This window comes from Pseudophryne corroboree, chromosome 1, assembly GCF_028390025.1.
Source record: "Pseudophryne corroboree isolate aPseCor3 chromosome 1, aPseCor3.hap2, whole genome shotgun sequence".
NCBI classification, from domain to species: Eukaryota; Metazoa; Chordata; class Amphibia; order Anura; family Myobatrachidae; genus Pseudophryne; species Pseudophryne corroboree.
Window position 1 is genome coordinate 1,250,547,890 of NC_086444.1, and position 25,412 is coordinate 1,250,573,301.

At 49.3% G+C, this 25,412-nt stretch overlaps 1 protein-coding gene across 1 annotated transcript in view; it reads right to left on the reverse strand.

Moving 5' to 3' along the window:
* AUP1 (AUP1 lipid droplet regulating VLDL assembly factor) overlaps window positions 1-25,412 on the reverse strand; it is a 71,762-nt gene that overhangs the window by 33,708 nt on the left and 12,642 nt on the right. The window contains exons 5-6 of the mRNA XM_063926014.1: window positions 15,231-15,418; window positions 3,140-3,212 (exon numbers count right to left, since the gene is read on the reverse strand). Coding sequence (XP_063782084.1) covers window positions 3,140-3,212; window positions 15,231-15,418 — 261 coding nt within the window. The remainder of the gene's footprint in view (window positions 1-3,139; window positions 3,213-15,230; window positions 15,419-25,412) is intronic.

The window sequence follows — 25,412 nt, forward strand, 5'->3', positions numbered from 1 at the left end:
CCTCCCCTACTCCCGCTGGAACACCCTCACACCTCCCCTACTCCCTCTGAAACACCCTCACACATCCTCTACTCCCACCTGTACTACTCACACTGGTACACCCCCGCACCTCCCCTACTCCCTCTGGTACACTCTCACACCTCCCCTACTCCCGCTGGGACACCCCTACACATTCCCTACTCCCTCTGGTACACTCCCACACCTCCCCTACTCTCTCTGGTACACTCCCACACCTCCTCTACTCCCTCTGGTACACTCCCACACCTCCCCTACTCTCTCTGGTACACTCCCACACCTCCCCTACTCCCTCTGGTACACACACACACACACCTGCCCTACTCTCTCTGGTACACTCCCACACCTCCCCTACTCCCTCTGGTACACACACACACACCTGCCCTACTCCCTCTGGTACACTCACACACCTCCCCTACTCCCGCTGGAACACCCTCACACCTCCCTTACTCCCGCTGCTACACCCCCACACCTCCCCTATTCCCTCTGGCACACCCTCACACCTCCCCTACTCCCGCTGGTACACCCCCACACCTCCCCTATTCCCTCTGGCACACCCTCACACCTCCCCTACTCCCGCTGGAACACCCCTACTCCCGCTGGAACACCCTCACACCTCCCCTACTCCTGCTGGAACACCCTCACACCTCCCCTACTCCCGCTGGAACACCCTCACACATCCTCTACTCCCGCTGGCACACCCTCACACCTCCCCTACTCCCGCTGGAACACCCTCACACCTCCCCTACTCCCGCTGGAACACCCTCACACCTCCCCTACTCCCGCTGGAACACCCTCACACCTCCCCTACTCCCGCTGGAACACCCTCACACCTAACCTACTCCCGCTGGAACACCCTCACACCTCCCCTACTCCCGCTGGAACATCCTCACACCTCCCCTACTCCCGCTGGAACACCCTCACACCTCCCCTACTCCCTCTGAAACACCCTCACACATCCTCTACTCCCACCTGTACTACTCCCTCTGGTACACCCCCGCACCTCCCCTACTCCCTCTGGTACACTCTCACACCTCCCCTACTCCCGCTGGGACACCCCTACACATTCCCTACTCCCTCTGGGACACTCCCACACCTCCCCTACTCCCTCTGGTACACTCCCACACCTCCCCTACTCCCTCTGGTACACTCCCACACCTCCCCTACTCCCTCTGGTACACTCCCACACCTCCCCTACTCCCTCTGGTACACTCCCACACCTCCCCTACTCCCTCTGGTACACTCCCACACCTCCCCTACTCCCTCTGGTACACTCCCACACCTCCCCTACTCCCTCTGGTACACTCCCACACCTCCCCTACTCCCTCTGGTACACTCCCACACCTCCCCTACTCCCTCTGGTACACTCCCACACTTCCCCTACTCCCTCTGGTACACTCCCACACCTCCCCTACTCTCTCTGGTACACTCCCACACCTCCCCTACTCCCTCTGGTACACACACACACACACACACACCTGCCCTACTCCCTCTGGTACACTCACACACCTCCCCTACTCCCGCTGGAACACCCTCACACCTCCCTTACTCCCGCTGCTACACCCCCACACCTCCCCTATTCCCTCTGGCACACCCTCACACCTCCCCTACTCCCGCTGGTACACCCCCACACCTCCCCTATTCCCTCTGGCACACCCTCACACCTCCCCTACTCCCGCTGGAACACCCCTACTCCCGCTGGAACACCCTCACACCTCCCCTACTCCCGCTGGAACACCCTCACACCTCCCCTACTCCCGCTGGAACACCCTCACACATCCTCTACTCCCGCTGGCACACCCTCACACCTCCCCTACTCCCGCTGGAACACCCTCACACCTCCCCTACTCCCGCTGGAACACCCTCACACCTCCCCTACTCCCGCTGGAACACCTTCTCACCTACCCTACTCCCGCTGGAACACCCTCACACCTCCCTTACTCCCTCTGAAACACCCTCACACATCCTCTACTCCCACCTGTACTACTCACACTGGTACACCCCCACACCTCCCCTACTCTCTCTGACACACACTCACACCTCCCCAACTCCCGCAGGTACACACCCACACCTCCCCTACTCCCGCTGGAACACCCTCACACCTCACCTACTCCCGCTGGAACACTCTCACACCTCCCCTACTCCCGCTGGAACACCTTCTCACCTTCCCTACTCCCGCTGGAACACCCTCACACCTCCCCTACTCCCGCTGGAACACCCTCACACCTCCCTTACTCCTGCTGGAACACCCTAACACATCCTCTACTCACGCTGCTACACCCCCACATCTCCCCTACTCCCACCTGTACTACTCACACTGGCACACCCCCACACCTCCCCTACTCCCTCTGGTACACTCTCACACCTCCCCTACTCCCTCTGGTACACTCCCACACCTCCCCTACTCCCGCTGGGACACCCCCACTACTCCCTCTGGTACACTCCCACACCTCCCCTACTCCCTCTGGTACACTCCCACACCTCCCCTGCTCCCTCTAGTACACTCCCACACCTCCTACTCCCTCTGGTACACTCCCACACCTCCCCTACTCCCGCTGGAACATCCTCACACCTCCCTTACTCCTGCTGCTACACCCCCACACCTTCCCTACTCCCTCTGGCACACCCCCACACCTCCCCTACTCTCTCTGGCGCACCCTCACACCTCCCCTACTCCCGCAGGTACACCCTCACACCTCCCCTACTCCCGCAGGTACACCCCCACACCTCCCCTACTCCCGCAGGTACACCCCCACACCTCCCCTACTCCCTCAGGTACACCCCCACACCTCCCCTACTCCCTCTGGTACACACCCACACCTCCCCTACTCCCGCAGGTACACCCCCACACCTCCCCTACTCCCTCTGGTACACACCCACACTTCCCCTACTCCCTCTGGTACACCCCCACACCTCCTCTACTCCCGCAGGTACACCCCCACACCTCCCCTACTCCCGCAGGTACACCCCCACACCTCCCCTACTCCCACTGGTACAAATAATCTAATTGACAATATATATTATAATAGAACACCATAAATTATTATTTTTGTGAAAGAGAACTCTAGAACAGTATTATTTTCTTCCATACACAATAAAGCAGTAAGAGGAATGAATGACTAACCACGGAGATTAGGGGTCTGTTGACGCGCAGGGTCAGTGGCTGCACACAGTCCGAAAGAGAGAATGGCCATGAACTAAAGAAAGAAAAAAAATATTTATAAAAAATAAAATGGCGGTATAAAGTGAGAGGTTATTCCGATCATTTAATGAGCGCAGGGAGCCCATATGAGATGTGTACAATAAGCACTGTCCCTTCTACATCACAGCTTTATTCATTTATTCTAATACTTAACAAGAAGACTTATGGTAACACTTACCTTTGTTAACTCTTTCTTCGAGATCCACAAGACCTACAGGGATTACCTATGATCCTGGAGTCCACGCAGGCACCAAACAATTAAGCGTTTGAGCTCCCAAGATGCCTTGCTTCAACTCAATCATACCCCACCCACAGATCAGGCTCCTCAGTTTAGTTAACAAAACCAAAGCCGGAGAGGAGAGAAGGAAGAATGGTACACACAGGATACACACTCTCCTAGAGAAGAGAAGGAAGAATGGTACACACAGGAAACACATTGTCATAGAGAAGGAAGAATGGTACACACAGGAAACACACTCTCCTAGAGAAGAGAAGGAAGAATGGTACACACAGGAAACACACTCTCAGAGAAGAGAAGGAAGAATGGTACACACAGGAAACACACTCTCATAGAGAAGAGAAGGAAGAATGGTACACACAGGAAACACACTCTCAGAGAAGAGAAGGAAGAATGGTACACACAGGAAACACACTCTCAGAGAAGAGAAGGAAGAATGGTACACACTGTAAACACACTCTCATAGAGAAGAGAAGGAACAATGGTACACACAGGAAACACACTCTCCTAGAGAAGAGAAGGAAGAATGGTACACACAGGAAACACACTCTCAGAGAAGAGAAGGAAGAATGGTACACACAGGAAACACACTCTCCTAGAGAAGAGAAGGAAGAATGGTACACACAGGAAACACATTGTCATAGAGAAGAGACGGAAGAATGGTACACACAGGAAACACTCTCATAGAGAAGAGAAGGAAGAATGGTACACACAGGAAACACACTCTCATAGAGAAGAGAAGGAAGAATGGTACACACAGGAAACACACTCTCCTAGAGAAGAGAAGGAAGAATGGTACACACAGGAAACACATTGTCATAGAGAAGGAAGAATGGTACACACAGGAAACACACTCTCCTAGAGAAGAGAAGGAAGAATGGTACACACAGGAAACACACTCTCATAGAGAAGAGAAGGAAGAATGGTACACACAGGAAACACACTCTCAGAGAAGAGAAGGAAGAATGGTACACACAGGAAACACACTCTCATAGAGAAGAGAAGGAAGAATGGTACACACTGTAAACACACTCTCATAGAGAAGAGAAGGAACAATGGTACACACAGGAAACACACTCTCAGAGAAGAGAAGGAAGAATGGTACACACAGGAAACACACTCTCCTAGAGAAGAGAAGGAAGAATGGTACACACAGGAAACACATTGTCATAGAGAAGAGAAGGAAGAATGGTACACACAGGAAACACTCTCATAGAGAAGAGAAGGAAGAATGGTACACACAGGAAACACTCTCAGAGAAGAGAAGGAAGAATGGTACACACAGGAAACACACTCTCAGAGAAGAGTAGGAAGAATGGTACACACAGGAAACACACTCTCCTAGAGAAGAGAAGGAAGAATGGTACACACAGGAAACACATTGTCATAGAGAAGGAAGAATGGTACACACAGGAAACACACTCTCCTAGAGAAGAGAAGGAAGAATGGTACACACAGGAAACACACTCTCATAGAGAAGAGAAGGAAGAATGGTACACACAGGAAACACACTCTCAGAGAAGAGAAGGAAGAATGGTACACACAGGAAACACACTCTCATAGAGAAGAGAAGGAAGAATGGTACACACAGGAAACACACTCTCATAGAGAAGAGAAGGAAGAATGGTACACACAGGAAACACACTCTCATAGAGAAGAGAAGGAAGAATGGTACACACAGGAAACACACTCTCATAGAGAAGAGAAGGAAGAATGGTACACACAGGAAACACACTCTCATAGAGAAGAGAAGGAAGAATGGTACACACAGGAAACACTCTCAGAGAAGAGAAGGAAGAATGGTACACACAGGAAACACACTCTCCTAGAGAAGAGAAGGAAGAATGGTACACACAGGAAACACATTGTCATAGAGAAGAGAAGGAAGAATGGTACACACAGGAAACACACTCTCATAGAGAAGAGAAGGAAGAATGGTACACACAGGAAACACACTCTCATAGAGAAGAGAAGGAAGAATGGTACACACAGGAAACACACTCTCATAGAGAAGAGAAGGAAGAATGGTACACACAGGAAACACACTCTCCTAGAGAAGAGAAGGAAGAATGGTACACACAGGAAACACACTCTCATAGAGAAGAGAAGGAAGAATGGTACACACAGCAAACACACTCTCCTAGAGAAGAGAAGGAAGAATGGTACACACAGGAAACACACTCTCATAGAGAAGAGAAGGAAGAATGGTACACACAGGAAACACACTCTCATAGAGAAGAGAAGGAAGGACGGTACACACAGGAAACACACTCTCAGAGAAGAGAAGGAAGAATGGTACACACTGGAAACACACTCTCATAGAGAAGAGAAGGAACAATGGTACACACAGGAAACACTCTCATAGAGAAGAGAAGGAAGAATGGTACACACTGGAAACACACTCTCATAGAGAAGAGAAGGAAGAATGGTACACACAGGAAACACTCTCGAAGAGAAGGAAGAATGGTACACACTGGAAACACACTCTCATAGAGAAGAGAAGGAACAATGGTACACACAGGAAACACACTCTCCTAGAGAAGAGAAGGAAGAATGGTACACACAGGAGAAACACTCTCAGAGAAGAGAAGGAAGAATGGTACACACAGGAAACACACTCTTATAGAGAAGAGAAGGAAGGATGGTACACACAGGAAACACTCTCATAGAGAAGAGAAGGAAGAATGGTACACACTGGAAACACACTCTCATAGAGAAGAGAAGGAAGAATGGTACACACTGGAAACACACTCTCATAGAGAAGAGAAGGAAGAATGGTACACACTGGAAACACACTCTCATAGAGAAGAGAAGGAAGAATGGTACACACTGGAAACACACTCTCATAGAGAAGAGAAGGAAGAATGGTACACACTGGAAACACACTCTCATAGAGAAGAGAAGGAAGAATGGTACACACAGGAAACACTCTCGAAGAGAAGGAAGAATGGTACACACTGGAAACACACTCTCCTAGAGAAGAGAAGGAAGAATGGTACACACTGGAAACACACTCTCATATAGAAGAGAAGGAAGAATGGCACACACAGGAAACACACTCTCCTAGAGAAGAGAAGGAAGAATGGTACACACAGGAAACACATTGTCATAGAGAAGGAAGAATGGAACACACAGGAAACACACTCTCATAGAGAAGAGAAGGAAGAATGGTACACACAGGAAACACTCTCATAGAGAAGAGAAGGAAGGATGGTACACACAGGAAACACATTGTCATAGAGAAGGAAGAATGGTACACACAGGAAACACACTCTCCTAGAGAAGAGAAGGAAGAATGGTACACACAGGAAACACACTCTCATAGAGAAGAGAAGGAAGAATGGTACACACAGAAAACACACTCTCATAGAGAAGAGAAGGAAGAATGGTACACACAGGAAACACTCTCATAGAGAAGAGAAGGAAGAATGGTACACACTGGAAACACACTCTCAGAGAGAAGAGAAGGAAGAATGGTACACACAGGAAACACACTCTTATAGAGAAGAGAAGGAAGGATGGTACACACAGGAAACACACTCTCATAGAGAAGAGAAGGAAGAATGGTACACACAGGAAACACTCTCATAGAGAAGAGAAGGAAGAATGGTACACACAGGATACACACTCTCAGAGAAGAGAAGGAACAATGGTACACACTGGAAACACTCTCTCCTAGAGAAGAGAAGGAAGAATGGTACACACAGGAAACACACTCTCAGAGAAGAGAAGGAAGAATGGTACACACAGGAAACACACTCTCCTAGAGAAGAGAAGGAAGGATGGTACACACTGGAAACACACTCTCATAGAGAAGAGAAGGAAGAATGGTACACACAGGAAACACTCTTCATAGAGAAGAGAAGGAAGAATGGTACACACAGGAAACACACTCTCATAGAGAAGAGAAGGAAGAATGGTACACACAGGAAACACACTCTCATAGAGAAGAGAAGGAAGAATGGTACACACAGGAAACACTCTCATAGAGAAGAGAAGGAAGAATGGTACACACAGGAAACACTCTCATAGAGAAGAGAAGGAAGAATGGTACACACAGGATACACACTCTCATAGAGAAGAGAAGGAAGAATGGTACACACTGGAAACACACTCTCATAGAGAAGAGAAGGAAGAATGGTACACACAAGAAAAACACTCTCATAGAGAAGAGAAGGAAGAATGGTACACACAGGAAACACACTCTCATAGAGAAGAGAAGGAAGAATGGTACACACTGGAAACACACTCTCAGAGAGAAGAGAAGGAAGAATGGTACACACAAGAAAAACACTCTCATAGAGAAGAGAAGGAAGAATGGTACACACAGGAAACACACTCTCATAGAGAAGAGAAGGAAGAATGGTACACACTGGAAACACACTCTCATAGGGAAGAGAAGGAAGAATGGTACACACAAGAAAAACACTCTCATAGAGAAGAGAAGGAAGAATGGTACACACAGGAAACACTCTCAGAGAAGAGAAGGAAGAATGGAACATACAGGAAACACACTCTCATAGAGAAGAGAAGGAAGAATGGTACACACAGGAAACACACTCTCATAGAGAAGAGAAGGAAGAATGGTACACACAGGAAACACTCTCATAGAGAAGAGAAGGAAGAATGGAACATACAGGAAACACACTCTCAGAGGAGAGAAGGAAGAATGGTACACACAGGAAACACACTCTCATAGAGAAGAGAAGGAAGAATGGTACACACAGGAAACACTCTCATAGAGAAGAGAAGGAAGAATGGAACATACAGGAAACACTCTCATAGAGAAGAGAAGGAAGAATGGTACACACAAGAAAAACACTCTCATAGAGAAGAGAAGGAAGAATGGTACACACTGGAAACACACTCTCAGAGAAGAGAAGGAAGAATGGTACACACTGGAAACACACTCTCATAGAGAAGAGAAGGAAGGATGGAACACAGAGGAAACACACTCTCCTAGAGAAGAGAAGGATGATACACACAGGAAACACACTCTCATAGAGAAGAGAAGGAAGGACGGCACACACAGGAAATCACACTCTCATAGAGAAGAGAAGGAAGGATGGTACACATAGGAAACACACTCTCATAGAGAAGAGAAGGAAGAATGGTACACACAGGAAACACACTATCATAGAGAAGAGAAGGAAGAATGGTACACACAGGAAACACTCTCATAGAGAAGAGAAGGAAGGATGGTACACACCGGAAACACACTCTCCTAGAGAAGAGAAGGAAGAATGGTACACACCGGAAACACACTCTCATAGAGAAGAGAAGGAAGAATGGTACACACAGGAAACACACTCTCATACAGAAGAGAAGGAAGGATGGTACACACTGGAAACACACTCTCATAGAGAAGAGAAGGAAGAATGGTACACACAGGAAACACACTCTCATAGAGAAGAGAAGAATGGTACACACAGAAATCACACTCTCAGAGAAGAGAAGGAAGAATGGTACACACAGGAAACACCATCATAGAGAAGAGAAGGAAGAAGGGTACACACAGGAAACACACTCTCAGAGAAGAGAAGGAACAATGGTACACACTGGAAACACTCTCTCCTAGAGAAGAGAAGGAAGAATGGTACACACAGGAAACACACTCTCAGAGAAGAGAAGGAAGAATGGTACACACAGGAAACACACTCTCCTAGAGAAGAGAAGGAAGGATGGTACACACTGGAAACACACTCTCATAGAGAAGAGAAGGAAGAATGGTACACACAGGAAACACTCTCATAGAGAAGAGAAGGAAGAATGGTACACACAGGAAACACACTCTCATAGAGAAGAGAAGGAAGAATGGTACACACAGGAAACACACTCTCATAGAGAAGAGAAGGAAGAATGGTACACACAGGAAACACTCTCATAGAGAAGAGAAGGAAGAATGGTACACACAGGAAACACTCTCATAGAGAAGAGAAGGAAGAATGGTACACACAGGATACACACTCTCATAGAGAAGAGAAGGAAGAATGGTACACACTGGAAACACACTCTCATAGAGAAGAGAAGGAAGAATGGTACACACAAGAAAAACACTCTCATAGAGAAGAGAAGGAAGAATGGTACACACAGGAAACACACTCTCATAGAGAAGAGAAGGAAGAATGGTACACACTGGAAACACACTCTCAGAGAGAAGAGAAGGAAGAATGGTACACACAAGAAGAACACTCTCAGAGAAGAGAAGGAAGAATGGTACACACAGGAAACACACTCTCATAGAGAAGAGAAGGAAGAATGGAACATACAGGAAACACACTCTCATAGAGAAGAGAAGGAAGAATGGTACACACTGGAAACACACTCTCATAGGGAAGAGAAGGAAGAATGGTACACACAAGAAAAACACTCTCATAGAGAAGAGAAGGAAGAATGGTACACACAGGAAACACTCTCAGAGAAGAGAAGGAAGAATGGAACATACAGGAAACACACTCTCATAGAGAAGAGAAGGAAGAATGGTACACACAGGAAACACACTCTCATAGAGAAGAGAAGGAAGGATGGTACACACTGGAAACACACTCTCCTAGAGAAGAGAAGGAAGAATGGTACACACCGGAAACACACTCTCATAGAGAAGAGAAGGAAGAATGGTACACACAGGAAACACACTCTCATAGAGAAGAGAAGGAAGGATGGTACACACTGGAAACACACTCTCATAGAGAAGAGAAGGAAGAATGGTACACACAGGAAACACACTCTCATAGAGAAGAGAAGAATGGTATACACAGAAATCACACTCTCAGAGAAGAGAAGGAAGAATGGTACACACAGGAAACACCATCATAGAGAAGAGAAGGAAGAAGGGTACACACAGGAAACACACTCTCATAGAGAAGAGAAGGAAGAATGGTACACACTGGAAACACTCATAAAGAAGAGAAGGAAGAATGGAACACACAGGAAACACTCTCAGAGAAGAGAAGGAAGAATGGTACACACAGGAAACACACTCTCATAGAGAAGAGAAGGAAGAATGGTACACACAGGAAACACTCTCATAGAGAAGAGAAGGAAGAATGGAACATACAGGAAACACACTCTCAGAGGAGAGAAGGAAGAATGGTACACACAGGAAACACACTCTCATAGAGAAGAGAAGGAAGAATGGTACACACAGGAAACACTCTCATAGAGAAGAGAAGGAAGAATGGAACATACAGGAAACACACTCATAGAGAAGAGTAGGAAGACTGGTACACACTGGAAACACACTCTCAGAGAAGAGAAGGAAGAATGGTACACACTGGAAACACACTCTCAGAGAAGAGAAGGAAGAATGGTACACACTGGAAACACACTCTCATAGAGAAGAGAAGGAAGGATGGAACACAGAGGAAACACACTCTCCTAGAGAAGAGAAGGATGATACACACAGGAAACACACTCTCATAGAGAAGAGAAGGAAGGACGGCACACACAGGAAATCACACTCTCATAGAGAAGAGAAGGAAGGATGGTACACATAGGAAACACACTCTCATAGAGAAGAGAAGGAAGAATGGTACACACAGGAAACACACTCTCCTAGAGAAGAGAAGGAAGAATGGTACACACAGGAAACACACTCTCATAGAGAAGAGAAGGAAGGATGGTACACACAGGAAACACTCTCGTAGAGGAGAGAAGGAAGAAGGGTACACACAGAAAACACTCTCAGAGAAGAGAAGGAAGGATGGAACACACAGGAAACACACTCTCATAGAGAAGAGAAGGAAGGATGGAACACACAGGAAACACACTATCATAGAGAAGAGAAGGAAGGATGGATGGTACACACAGGAAATCCCACTCATAGAGAAGAGAAGGACATTGATTGGTAAGCTGCTTTCGTTTGAAAGGAGCGCTGACCTGTGACGGCTCCACAATTGCGGAGGCTTGTATCCGTGATAAGAGGGACCCAAGTTCGAACCCAGAAGGGATGACCCCTGTCTAGGTGAGAGTTTTCAACCACCAGGAGGGAATCAGATGAACTACCGTGGAAAGAACCAGTGTCTGAGACTTCATGAAGTTGGGCAGGCCGTTCCACCTGGATAGAATCAGGTGTTGTAAAGGCTAAGAGTGGAACTGAGCGCATTTCACAATGTTGAAGGTGGATACCATGGATCTCAATGTCTGCATTGCCGAGTGAATTGACACTCGCTTTTTGTGGAGCAATCTGCAGACTCATAGTTGGAGTACTGCAACTACGTCTGCTGGCAGGAAAATCATCTGTGCATGAAAATCTAGAAGAGCTTCTAGATGTACCATTGCCCGGGAGGGAATTACAGAAGCCTTTTTCCAGTTGATTATCCATCTGTGTCTTTGTAGGAAGGCTATAGTTATCTGAAGATTGTGGTGAAGGATCTCTGGGGAGTGCGCCAGGATCAACAGGTCGTCCAGGTAAGGGACTATTCCGATTCCTCTACGACGGAGTTGCTTTTAGTGAAGACCCACGGGGCCTTAGAAAGACCAATAGGCAGTGCCTGAAATTGGAAGTGCTGTTACAAAACAGCAAATCGAAGGTATTGCTGATGAGAGTGCGCCATAGGTACATGTCGGTAAGCGTCATGGATATCCAAAGACAAAGGACCCATAGGCTGCATAGTGTTAGCCGCGGCGGGTCTCGCCGGCGCCCGGCCGTTGCTTGGCAACGGGGCCGGCACGTCATGTCCGCCGCGCCTCCTCCTGCTCCCCGCACAGCGCCTGGCAACGGAGGACGCTGTGCACAGTGAGCCGCCGGGTCCTTGGCAACGGGGACGCCAGAGGCCATGTAATTTGTAATCCACCTGTTAGCTCTGGGTCGTGCAACATCAGTAATTTAGGTTCTCTGCAGCTGTTAGAGGGCTCCCTGTTATATTCTCCCTCAGTGAGTGACACAGACGCCCGTGATAGCTTCTGCTGAGCTGCTTCCTGCCTTGGCTTGTTCCTGTCCATCGTCCTGTGGTATTGCCTGTTCCTGATCCAGTTATCCTGTGTCTTGGTGTCCTCTGGTCTGTCGGAATCCTGCCTGCCCTCCGGTTCTGTGAGCCTGTGTCTGCGGCTTTGGGGGTTCTTGTCCGCCCGCCTGTATTCACACCGGTTTAGAGAGTAGCGGCCTTGGCTGTAGCTTCTTGTTATATTTGCTTTGGGGTTTCTGCAGAGGGTTCTGCATATGCTGTCATCGCCGGTACACAACAGGATTGTGTCGGCGTGTGGACAGCATTGCCTTTGTTGTAGTTTGTCCTGGTGGCTGTGCCGAGCATACTCCCTTTTAGTTCTGTAGCACCCCTAACTGGGTATTTCCATCCTTAGTTAGAGGTTCCCCATGTTATCGCCCCATCTCAGTTTAGGCCTGGTCTCCAACTAAGACCGGGAGGCATCGGAGTTGGGTAGACTTAATCCGCCCTTCAAACACGGCTGCCGTAGGCCCAAGCAAACATAGTCTCGCAGGCGTAGACTGACCACGAGGGTGAGACAACGGAGTCAGGGCCTTGTAGGGGTTGCTGCTGAGCTCTGTTTCCACTGCAGCATTACGTTCCTGTGCTCGGGACTTGTCCACCCTGAGTACAGAGTACAGTGAACGTAACACATAGCCAGGACAAAAGTGAGCGCCCTAAGAAATTTGTTAAGATATTTGAGACCGAGTACAGGTCGATGGGACCCGTTGTGTTTCTGAACTAAGAAGAGAGTGCTATAAAAACCCTTTACCCATTGTGACGAGGGAAGCGGGCTTATCACCCCTGAAAGAGTGAAGGGCCTCTTAGAGAGCCCGGGCTTTCCACAGGTGAGATGGAGGACTTGTGTAAAAGTACTGATGGGGGGGCAGTCTCAGAAAGGAGAGGGCGTACTCGTGAGAGACCACTTTCTGCACCCAGGCGTCTGTTATGGTCTAACACCAGTACTGTGCAAATTGAAGACGCCTGCTTCCAACCTGGGATTCCCCAGGAGGAGGTCTGTCCCATCAGGCTGAAGGTTTATCTTCGGGTTTGGCAGTTGGACGTCTGGTAGCCCAGGCCTGCTTTGTTCTGGGCTTAGAGGCCTTTGTGGCGTGACTGTCGAGGAAAGGACTGACCCTTAAGGTGGGTACACACTAGGGCCGCCCAACGTGGGCATACACGCTATGCGCTAGCGATATCGCACGGTGATGTCAGCCGCGGCCGGTCTGTGCATGCAGCTCATGGACGATAGTCCAAAGTGAGCTGCACGCACAGCCGAGGGAGGGTGACCTTCATCGTCCGCAGCACACCCAATGGGCGATATAGTAAACGTCGTCGCTCAGGAAGGTCAAAATGAGCGACGTTGTTTACTTTAACGGCAAGTGTGAATGCACCTGAAGCCTTGCCCTGGGGACAAAACGACCGATATGATGAAGCCACAGGCCTTGAAGTGTATGCAGAGGGCAGGAAAGCAGCTTTAGAGACTGCCGGGGTAATGACAATATGGTCTAACGCCGGCCAAAATAGAACTTCCCCTGCATAAAAGATAGAGAACCTGCTAGATCACCCCTCCTCCTATAGCGGATAGAGAACCTGCTAGATCACCCCTCCTCCTATAGCGGATAGAGAACCTGCTAGATCACCCCTCCTCCTATAGCGGATAGAGAACCTGCTATATCACCCCTCCTCCTATAGCGGATAGAGAACCTGCTAGATCACCCCTCCTATAGCGGATAGGGAACCTGCTATATCACCCCTCCTCCTAGAGCGGATAGGGAACCTGCTATATCACCCCTCCTCCTATAGCGGATAGAGAACCTGCTATATCACCCCTCCTCCAATAGCAGATAGAGAACCTGCTATATCACCCCTCCTCCTATAGCGGATAGAGAACCTGCTATATCACCCCTCCTCCTATAGTGGATAGGGAACCTGCTATATCACCCCTCCTCCTATAGCGAATAGAGAACCTGCTATATCACCCCTCCTCCTATAGCGGATAGGGAACCTGCCATATCACCCCTCCTCCTATAGCGGATAGGGAACCTGCTATATCACCCCTCCTCCTATAGCGGATAGGGAACCTGCCATATCACCCCTCCTCCTATAGCGGATAGAGAACCTGCTATATCACCCCTCCTCCTATAGCGGATAGGGAATCTGCTATATCACCCCTCCTCCTTTAGTGGATAGGGAACCTGCTATATCACCCCTCCTCCTATAGCGGATAGAGAACCTGCTATATCACCCCTCCTCCTATAGCGGATAGAGAACCTGCTATATCACCCCTCCTCCTATAGCGGATAGAGAACCTGCTATATCACCCCTCCTCCTATAGCGAATAGAGAACCTGCTATATCACCCCTCCTCCTATAGCGGATAGGGAACCTGCTATATCACCCCTCCTCCTATAGCGGATAGAGAACCTGCTATATCACCCCTCCTCCTATAGCGGATAGAAATCCTGCTATATCCCCCCTCCTCCTATAGCGGATAGAGAACCTGCTATATCATCCCTCCTCCTATAGCGGATAGAAATCCTGCTATATCCCCCCTCCTCCTATAGCGGATAGAGAACCTGCTATATCATCCCTCCTCCTATAGCGAATAGAGAACCTGCTATATCACCCCTCCTCCTATAGCGGATAGAGAACCTGCTATATCACCCCTCCTCCTATAGCGGATAGAGAACCTGCTATATCATCCCTCCTCCTATAGCGGATAGGGAACATGCTATATCACCCCTCCTCCTATAGCGGATAGAGAACCTGCTATATCACCCCTCCTCCTATAGCGCTACGACCTGTACAGTGGAAGGTAATCAGTAACAGTGGGGGGAGCAGAGTAATACCTGAAGTGCAGGAGCCCGGCCCGGCCATTACTTGTCTCCTCTTCAGGAAAGAGTAGGAGAGGAGAATTTCCCGGCTGGGAGAGATAATGTTTCAGAGACTCCTGTAGCTGAGTTCTGCTCCCAGGGGCACCAAGTTCTAGGAAACCGCGGGCCCAACAGAGAAACCCCGGAGGACAGGATACAGACGGCTGCGGAGAGATAAAATAAGATTTTACTCACCGGTAAATCTATTTCTCGTAGTCCGTAGTGGATGCTGGGACTCCGTAAGGACCATGGGGAATAGCGGCTCCGCAGGAGACTGGGCACAACTAAAGAAAGCTTTAGGACTACCTGGTGTGCACTGGCTCCTCCCACTATGACCCTCCTCCAAGCCTCAGTTAGGATACTGTGCCCGGAAGAGCTGACACAATAAGGAAGGATTTTGAATCCCGGGTAAGACTCATACCAGCCACACCAATCACACCGTATAACTCGTGATATTATACCCAGATAACAGTATGAACAATAACTGAGCCTCTCAACAGATGGCTCAACAATAACCCTTTAGTTAAACAATAACTATATACAAGTATTGCAGACAATCCGCACTTGGGATGGGCGCCCAGCATCCACTACGGACTACGAGAAATAGATTTACCGGTGAGTAAAATCTTATTTTCTCTGACGTCCTAAGTGGATGCTGGGACTCCGTAAGGACCATGGGGATTATACCAAAGCTCCCAAACGGGCGGGAGAGTGCGGATGACTCTGCAGCACCGAATGGGCAAACTCTAGGTCCTCCTCAGCCAGGGTGTCAAACTTGCTCAGCTCGGCAAAGTTGTAGAGCCGAGACCCCTCGGGCAGGCGCCCAAGAAGAGCCCACCTTCCTCGTGGAATGGGCTTTCACTGATTTAGGATGCGGCAATCCAGTCACAGAATGTGCAAGCTGAATCGTACTACAGATCCCGCGAGCAATAGTCTGCTTTGAAGCAGGAGCACCCAGCTTGTTGGGTGCATACAGGATAAACAACGAGTCAGTTTTCCTGACACTAGCTGTCCTGGAAACATAAATTCTCAGGGCCCTGACTACGTCCAGTAACTTGGAATCCTCCAAGTCGCTAGTAGCCGCAGGCACCACAATAGGTTGGTTCAAATGAAAAGCTGATACCACCTTAGGGAGAAACTGGGGACGAGTCCTCAATTCCGCCCTATCCATATGAAAAATCAGATAAGGGCTTTTACATGACAAAGCCGCCAATTCTGACACACGCCTGGCCGAAGCCAAGGCCAACAGCATGACCACTTTCCACGTGAGATATTTTAATTCCACGGTTTTAAGTGGCTCAAACCAATGTGACTTTAGGAAATCCAACACCACGTTGAGATCCCAAGGTGCCACTGGAGGCACAAAAGGGGGCTGAATATGCAGCACTCCCTTAACAAAAGTCTGAACTTCAGGTAGTGAAGCCAGTTCACTCTGGAAGAAAATCGATAGAGCCGAAATCTGGACCTTAATGGAACCCAATTTTAGGCCCATAGTCACCCCTGACTGTAGGAAGTGAAGAAAACGGCCCAGCTGAAATTCCTCCGTTGGGGCCTTCCTGGCCTCACACCACGCAACATATTTTCGCCAAATGCGGTGATAATGGTTTGCGGTCACTTCTTTCCTAGCTTTAATCAATCAATGTAGGAATGACTTCCTCCAGAATGCCCTTTTCCTTCAGGATCCGGTGTTCAACCGCCATGCCGTCAAACGCAGCCGCGGTAAGTCTTGGAACAGACAGGGCCCCTGCTGCAGCAGGTCCTGTCTGAGCGGCAGAGGCCATGGGTCCTCTGAGATCATTTCTTGAAGTTCCGGGTACCAAGCTCTTCTTGGCCATCCGGAACAAGGAGTATAGTTCTTACTCCCCTAATTATCCTCAGTACCTTGGGTATGAGAGGAAGCGGAGGGAACACATAAACCGACCGGTACACCCACGGTGTCACTAGAGCGTCCACAGCTATCGCCTGAGGGTCTCTTGAGCTGGCGCAATATCTTTCTAGCTTTTTGTTTAGGCGGGACGCCATCATGTCCACCTGAGGCCTTTCCCAACGGTTTACAATCAGTTGGAAGACTTCTGGATGAAGTCCCCACTCTCCTGGGTGGAGGTCGTGCCTGCTGAGGAAGTCTGCTTCCCAGTTGTCCACTCCCGGAATGAACACTGCTGACAGTGCGAACACGTGATTTTCCGCCCATCGGAGAATCCTTGTGGCTTCTGCCATCGCCGTCCTGCTTCTTGTGCCGCCCTGTCGGTTTACATGGGCAACTGCCGTGATGTTGTCTGACTGGATCAGTACCGGCTGGTTTTGAAGCAGGGGTTTTGCCTGACTTAGGGCATTGTAAATGGCCCTCAGTTCCAGAATATTTATGTGTAGGGACGACTCCTGACTTGACCAAAGTCCTTGAAAATTTCTTCCCTGTGTGACTGCCCCCCAGCCTCGAAGGCTGGCATCCGTGGTCACCAGGACCCAGCCCTGTATGCCGAATCTGCGGCCCTCTTGAAGATGAGCACTTTGCAGCCACCACAGCAGAGACACCCTGGTCCTTGGAGACAGGGTTATCAGCCGATGCATCTGAAGATGCGATCCGGACCACTTGTCCAACAGATCCCACTGAAAGATCCTTGCATGGAACCTGCCGAATGGAATTGCTTCGTAGGAAGCTACCATTTTTCCCAGGACTCGTGTGCAGTGATGCACCGACACCTGTTTTGGTTTCAGGAGGCCTCTGACTAGAGATGACAGCTCCTTGGCTTTCTCCTCCGGGAGAAACACTTTTTTCTGTTCTGTGTCCAGAACCATCCCCAGGAACAGTAGACGTGTCGTAGGGACCAGCTGTGACTTTGGAATATTTAGAATCCAGCCGTGCTGATGTAGCACCTCCTGAGATAGTGCTACCCCGACCAACAACTGCTCCTTGGACCTCGCCTTTATCAGGAGATCGTCCAAGTACGGGATAATTAAAACTCCCTTTTTTCGAAGGAGTATCATCATTTCGGCCATTACCTTGGTAAATACCCTCGGTGCCGTGGACAGACCGAACGGCAACGTCTGGAATTGGTAATGACAATCCTGTACCACAAATCTGAGGTACTCCTGGTGATGATGGTAAATGGGAACATGCAGGTAAGCATCCTTGATGTCCAGTGATACCATGTAAATCCCCCTCGTCCAGGCTTGAAATAACCGCCCTGAGCGATTCCATCTTGAACTTGAATCTTTTTATATATGTGTTCAAGGATTTCAAATTTAAAATGGGTCTCACCGAACCGTCCGGTTTCGGTACCACAAACATTGTGGAATAGTAACCCCGTCCTTGTTGAAGGAGGGGCACCTTGACTATCACCTGCTGGGAATACAGCTTGTGAATTGCCTCTAGCACTGCCTCCCTGCCTGAGGGAGTTGTTGGCAAGGCAGATTTGAGGAAACGGCGGGGGGGAGACGTCTCGAATTCCAGCTTGTACCCCTGAGATACTACTTGAAGGATCCAGGGATCCACCCGTGAGCGAGCCCACTGATTGCTTAAGTTTTTGAGACGGGCCCCCACCGTACCTGGCTCCGCCTGTGGAGCCCCAGCGTCATGCGGTGGACTTGGAGGAAGCGGGGGAGGACTTTTGCTCCTGGGAACTGGCTGCATGCTGCAGCTTTTTCCCTCTACCTCTGCCTCTGGGCAGAAAGGACGCGCCTTTAACCCGCTTGCCTTTCTGGGGCCGAAAGGACTGTACCTGATAATACGGTGCTTTCTTTGGCTGTGAGGGAACATGGGGTAAAAATGTAGACTTCCCAGCTGTTGCTGTGGAAACTAGGTCAGAGAGACCATCCCCGAACAACTCCTCACCCTTATAAGGCAAAACTTCCATGTGCCTTTTAGAATCTGCATCTTCTGTCCACTGCCGAGTCCACAATCCTCTCCTGGCAGAAATGGACATTGCACTTATTTTAGATGCCAGCCGGCAAATATCCCTCTGTGCATCTCTCATGTATAAGACTGCGTCTTTAATATGCTCTATGGTTAGCAATATAGTGTCTCTGTCTAGGGTATCAATATTTTCAGACAGGGAATCTGACCACGCAGCTGCAGCACTGCACATCCATGCTGAAGCAATAGCTGGTCTCAGTATAATACCTGTGTGAGTATATACAGACTTCAGGATAGCCTCCTGCTTTCTATCAGCAGGCTCCTTTAGGGCGGCCGTATCCGGAGACGGTAGTGCCACCTTCTTTGACAGGCGTGTGAGCGCTTTATCCACCCTAGGGGATGTTTCCCAACGTGACCTATCCTCTGGCGGGAAAGGGTACGCCATTAGTAACTTTTTAGAAATTACCAGTTTCTTATCGGGGGAAGCCCACGCTTCTTCACACACTTCATTTAACTCTTCAGATGGGGGAAAAAATAAGAATTTACTCACCGGTAATTCTGTTTCTCGTAGTCCGTAGTGGATGCTGGGAACTCCGTAAGGACCATGGGGAATAGCGGGCTCCGAAGGAGGCTGGGCACTCTAGAAAGATCTTAGACTACCTGGTGTGCACTGGCTCCTCCCACTATGACCCTCCTCCAAGCCTCAGTTAGGTACTGTGCCCGGACGAGCGTACACAATAAGGAAGGATTTTGAATCCCGGGTAAGACTCATACCAGCCACACCAATCACACCGAACAACTCGTGATATGAAACCCAGTTAACAGTATGAAACGATAGAGCCTCTCAACAGACGGCTCAACAATAACCCAATTTAGTTAACAATAACTATGTACAAGTATTGCAGATAGACCGCACTTGGGATGGGCGCCCAGCATCCACTACGGACTACGAGAAACAGAATTACCGGTGAGTAAATTCTTATTTTCTCTAACGTCCTAGTGGATGCTGGGAACTCCGTAAGGACCATGGGGATTATACCAAAGCTCCCAAACGGGCGGGAGAGTGCGGATGACTCTGCAGCACCGAATGAGAGAACTCCAGGTCCTCCTCAGCCAGGGTATCAAATTTATAGAATTTTGCAAACGTGTTTGCCCCTGACCAAGTAGCTGCTCGGCAAAGTTGTAAAGCCGAGACCCCTCGGGCAGCCGCCCAAGATGAGCCCACCTTCCTTGTGGAATGGGCATTGACAGATTTAGGCTGTGGCAGGCCTGCCACAGTATGTGCAAGCTGAATTGTACTACAAATCCAACGAGCAATAGTCTGCTTAGAAGCAGGAGCACCCAGCTTGTTGGGTGCATATAGGATAAACAGCGAGTCAGATTTTCTGACTCCAGCCGTCCTGGAAACATATATTTGCAGGGCCCTGACAACGTCTAGCAACTTGGAGTCCTCCAAATCCTTAGTAGCCGCAGGCACCACAATAGGCTGGTTCAGGTGAAACGCTGACACCACCTTAGGGAGAAACTGGGGACGAGTCCTCAATTCTGCCCTATCCATATGAAAAATCAGATAAGGGCTTTTACATGATAAAGCCGCCAATTCTGACACTCGCCTGGCTGATGCCAAGGCCAATAACATGACCACTTTCCACGTGAGATATTTCAGATCCACGGTTTTTAGTGGCTCAAACCAATGTGATTTCAAGAAATTCAACATCACGTTGAGATCCCACGGTGCCACAGGAGGCACAAATGGGGGCTGAATATGCAGCACTCCTTTCACAAATGTCTGAACTTCAGGTACTGAAGCTAGTTCCTTTTGAAAGAAAATCGACAGAGCCGAGATCTGTACTTTAATGGAGCCTAGTTTTAGGCCCATATTCACTCCTGCTTGCAGGAAATGTAGAAATCGACCCAGTTGAAATTCCTCTGTTGGGGCCTTTTTGGCCTCGCACCATGCAACATATTTCCGCCATATGCGGTGATAATGTTTTGCCGTAACATCTTTCCTGGCTTTAATAAGCGTAGGAATGACTTCCTCCGGAATGCCCTTTCTTGGCCAATCCGGAACCACGAGAATTGTGTTTACTCCTCGCTTTCTTATTATTCTCAGTACCTTTGGTATGAGAGGTAGAGGAGGGAACACATATACTGACCGGTACACCCACGGTGTCACTAGGGCGTCCACCGCTATCGCCTGAGGGTCTCTTGACCTGGCGCAATACTTCTCTAGTTTTTTGTTTATGCGGGACGCCATCATGTCCACCTGTGGACGACCCCATTGATTTACAATCATTTTGAAGACTTCTGGATGAAGTCCCCACTCTCCCGGGTGGAGGTCGTGCCTGCTGAGAAAGTCTGCTTCCCAGTTGTCCACTCCCGGGATGAACACTGCTGACAGTGCTAGTACATGATTCTCCGCCCATCGGAGAATTTTTGTGGCTTCTGCCATCGCTGTCCTGCTTCTTGTGCCGCCTTGTCGATTCACATGGGCGACTGCCGTGATGTTGTCTGACTGGATCAGCACCGGCTGGTGTAGAAGCAGGGATTTTGCTTGACTTAGGGCATTGTAAATGGCCCTTAGTTCCAGAATATTTATGTGAAGGGCAGTCTCCTGACTTGACCATAGTCCCTGGAAATTTCTTCCTTTTGTGACTGCCCCCCAGCCCCGTAGGCTGGCATCCGTGGTCACCAGGACCCAGTCCTGTATGCCGAATCTGCGGCCCTCCAGAAGATGAGCACTGTTCAGCCACCACAGAAGAGACACCCTGGTTCGTGGAGACAGGGTTATTAAACGATGCATCTGAAGATGCGATCCGGACCACTTGTCCAACAGGTTCCACTGAAAGATTCTGGCATGGAACCTGCCGAATGGAATTGCTTCGTAAGAAGCTACCATCTTTCCCAGGACCCGCGTGCAGTGATGCACCGATACCTGTTTTGGTTTTAGGAGGTCTCTGACTAGAGAAGACAACTCCCTGGCTTTCTCCTCCGGGAGAAACACTTTTTTCTGGGCCGTGTCCAGAATCATTCCCAGGAACATTAGACGTGTCGTGGGGACCAGCTGTGACTTTGGGATATTCAGAATCCAACCGTGCTGGCTCAGCACTTCCTGAGATAGTGCTACTCCCACTAACAACTGTTCCTTGGATCGTGCCTTTATTAGGAGATCGTCCAAGTATGGGATAATTAAAACTCCCTTTTTTCGAAGGAGTATCAACATTTCCGCCATAACCTTGGTAAATACCCTCGGTGCCGTGGAGAGTCCAAACGGCAGCGTCTGGAATTGGTAATGGCAATCCTGTACCACAAATCTGAGGTACTCCTGGTGAGAATTGTAAATGGGGACATGCAGGTAAGCATCCTTGATGTCCAGGGATACCATGTAATCCCCCTCGTCCAGGCTTGCAATAACCGCCCTGAGCTATTCCATCTTGAACTTGAATTTTTTTATGTATGTGTTCAAGGACTTCAAATTTAGAATGGGTCTCACCGAACCGTCCGGTTTCGGTACCACAAATAGTGTGGAATAGTAACCCCGGCCTTGTTGAAGTAGGGGTACCTTGATTATCACCTGCTGGGAATACAGCTTGTGAATTGCCGCTAGCACTGCCTCCCTGTCTGAGGGAGCAATCGGCAAGGCGGATTTTAGGAAACGGCGGGGTGGAATCGCCTCGAATTCCAGCCTGTATCCCTGAGATACTATTTGAAGGATCCAGGGATCTACCTGTGAGCGAACCCACTGATCGCTGAAATTCCTGAGGCGGGCCCCCACCGTACCTGGCTCCGCTTGTGAAGCCCCACCGTCATGCGGCGGACTTGGAAGAGGAAGCGGGGGAGGACTTTTGTTCCTGGGAACCTGCTGTTTGCTGCAGCCTTTTTCCCCTGCCTCTGCCTCTAGACAGAAAAGACCCTCCTTTTCCCCGCTTATTTTTCTGGGATCGAAAGGACTGAACCTGATAAAATGGCGCCTTCTTAGGCTGTGAGGGGACATGGGGTAAAAATGCTGACTTCCCAGACGTTGCTGTGGAAACTAGGTCGGAGAGACCATCCCCAAATAATTCCTCCCCTTTATAAGGCAAAACTTCCATGTGCCTTTTGGAATCTGCATCTCCAGTCCACTGGCGAGTCCATAAGCATCTCCTAGCAGAGATAGATAGTGCACTTACTTTAGATGCCAGCCGGCAGATTTCCCTCTGTGCATCTCTCATGTATAAGACTGAGTCTTTGATATGGTCAATTGTTAACAGGATCGTGTCTCTGTCTAGTGTGTCAATATTTTCTGACAGGTTATCTGACCATGCAGCGGCAGCACTGCACATCCAAGCTGACGCAATTGCTGGTCTGAGTATAATGCCCGAGTGTGTATATACAGACTTCAGGATCGCCTCCTGCCTTCTATCAGCAGGTTCCTTAAGGGCGGCCGTATCCTGGGACGGTAGTGCCACCTTTTTTGACAAACGTGTGAGCGCTTTATCCACCCTCGGGGGTGTTTCCCAACGTAACCTATCCTCTGGCGGGAAAGGGAACGCCATTAGTAATTTCTTAGGAATCACCAATTTCTTATCAGGGGAAGCCCACGCTTCTTCACACACTTCATTTAATTCATCTGACGGGGGAAAAACTACAGGTAGTTTTTTCTCCCCAAACATAATACCCTTTTTTGTGGTACCTGGATGTAAATCAGAAATATTTAACACCTCTTTCATTGCCTCAATCATGCAGCGAATGGCCTTAACGGGCATTAAATTTGACTCATCGTCGTCGACACTGGCGTCAGTATCCGTGTCGACATCTACTTGTGCCACCTGAGATAACGGGCGTTTTAGAGCCCCTGATGACTTTTGAGACCCTTGGACCGGCACGAGCTGAAGACTCGGCTGTCCCACAGTCGGCATGTCGTCAAATTTTTTATGTAAGGAGTCTATACGTGCACTCATTTCTTGCCATAATACCATCCACTCCGGTGTCTGCCCCGCAGGGGGTGACATCTCTGCTAAAGGCATCTGCTCCCCCTCCACATCATTATCCTCCTCAAACATGTCGACACAGCCGTACCGACACACTCCACACACACAGGGAATGCTCAAATAGAGGACAGGACCCACAAAAGCCCTTTGGGGGGACAGAGTAAGAGTATGCCAGCACACACCAGAGCGCTATATATATACAGGGACTAACTGAGTTATGTCCCTAATAGCTGCTTATACTGTATACAGTGCCAATTTAGTGCCCCCCCTCTCTTTTTCCCTCTTACTGTATTGTAGAAATGCAGGGAAGAGCCAGGGAGCTTCCTTCCAGCCGAGCTGTGAGGGAAAAATGGCGCCAGTGTGCTGAGGAGATAGGCTCCGCCCCTTTTTCGCGGCCTATTCTCCCGCTTATTTTGGGATTCTGGCAGGGGTATTTACCTCATATATAGCCCCAGGGGCTATATATTGAGGTATTTTAGCCAGCCAAGGTGTTTTTATTGCTGCCTCAGAGCGCCCCCCCCCAGCGCTCTGCACCCTCAGTGACCGGAGTGTGAAGTGTGTATGAGGAGCAATGGCGCACAGCTGCAGTGCTGTGCGCTACCTTGGTGAAGACAGGATGTCTTCATGCCGCCGATTTTCCGGACCATCTTCCTGCTTCTGGCTCTGTAAGGGGGACGGCGGCGCGGCTCCGGGACCGAACATCAAGGCTGGGCCTGCGGTCGATCCCTCTGGAGCTAATGGTGTCCAGTAGCCTAAGAAGCCCAATCCGGCTGCAAGCAGGCGAGTTCGCTTCTTCTCCCCTTAGTCCCTCGCTGCAGTGAGCCTGTTGCCAGCAGGTCTCACTGAAAAAAAAAAAATTCTAAGACTATAACTTTCTAAGAGCTCAGGAGAGCCCCTAGTGTGCATCCAACCTCGGCCGGGCACGAAATCTAACTGAGGCTTGGAGGAGGGTCATAGTGGGAGGAGCCAGTGCACACCAGGTAGTCTAAGATCTTTCTAGAGTGCCCAGCCTCCTTCGGAGCCCGCTATTCCCCATGGTCCTTACGGAGTTCCCAGCATCCACTAGGACGTTAGAGAAACCACTGGTAGTTTTTTCTCCCCAAACATAATACCCTTTTTTGTGGTACCTGGGGTAAGATCAGAAATGTGCAACACATTTTTCATTGCCTCAATCATGTAACGTGTGGCCCTATTGGAAGTTACATTAGTCTCATCGTCGTCGACACTGGATTCAGTATCCGTGTCGACATCTGTGTCTGCCATCTGAGGTAGCGGGCGTTTTAGAGCCCCCGATGGCCTTTGAGACGCCTGGACAGGCACGAGCTGAGAAGCCGG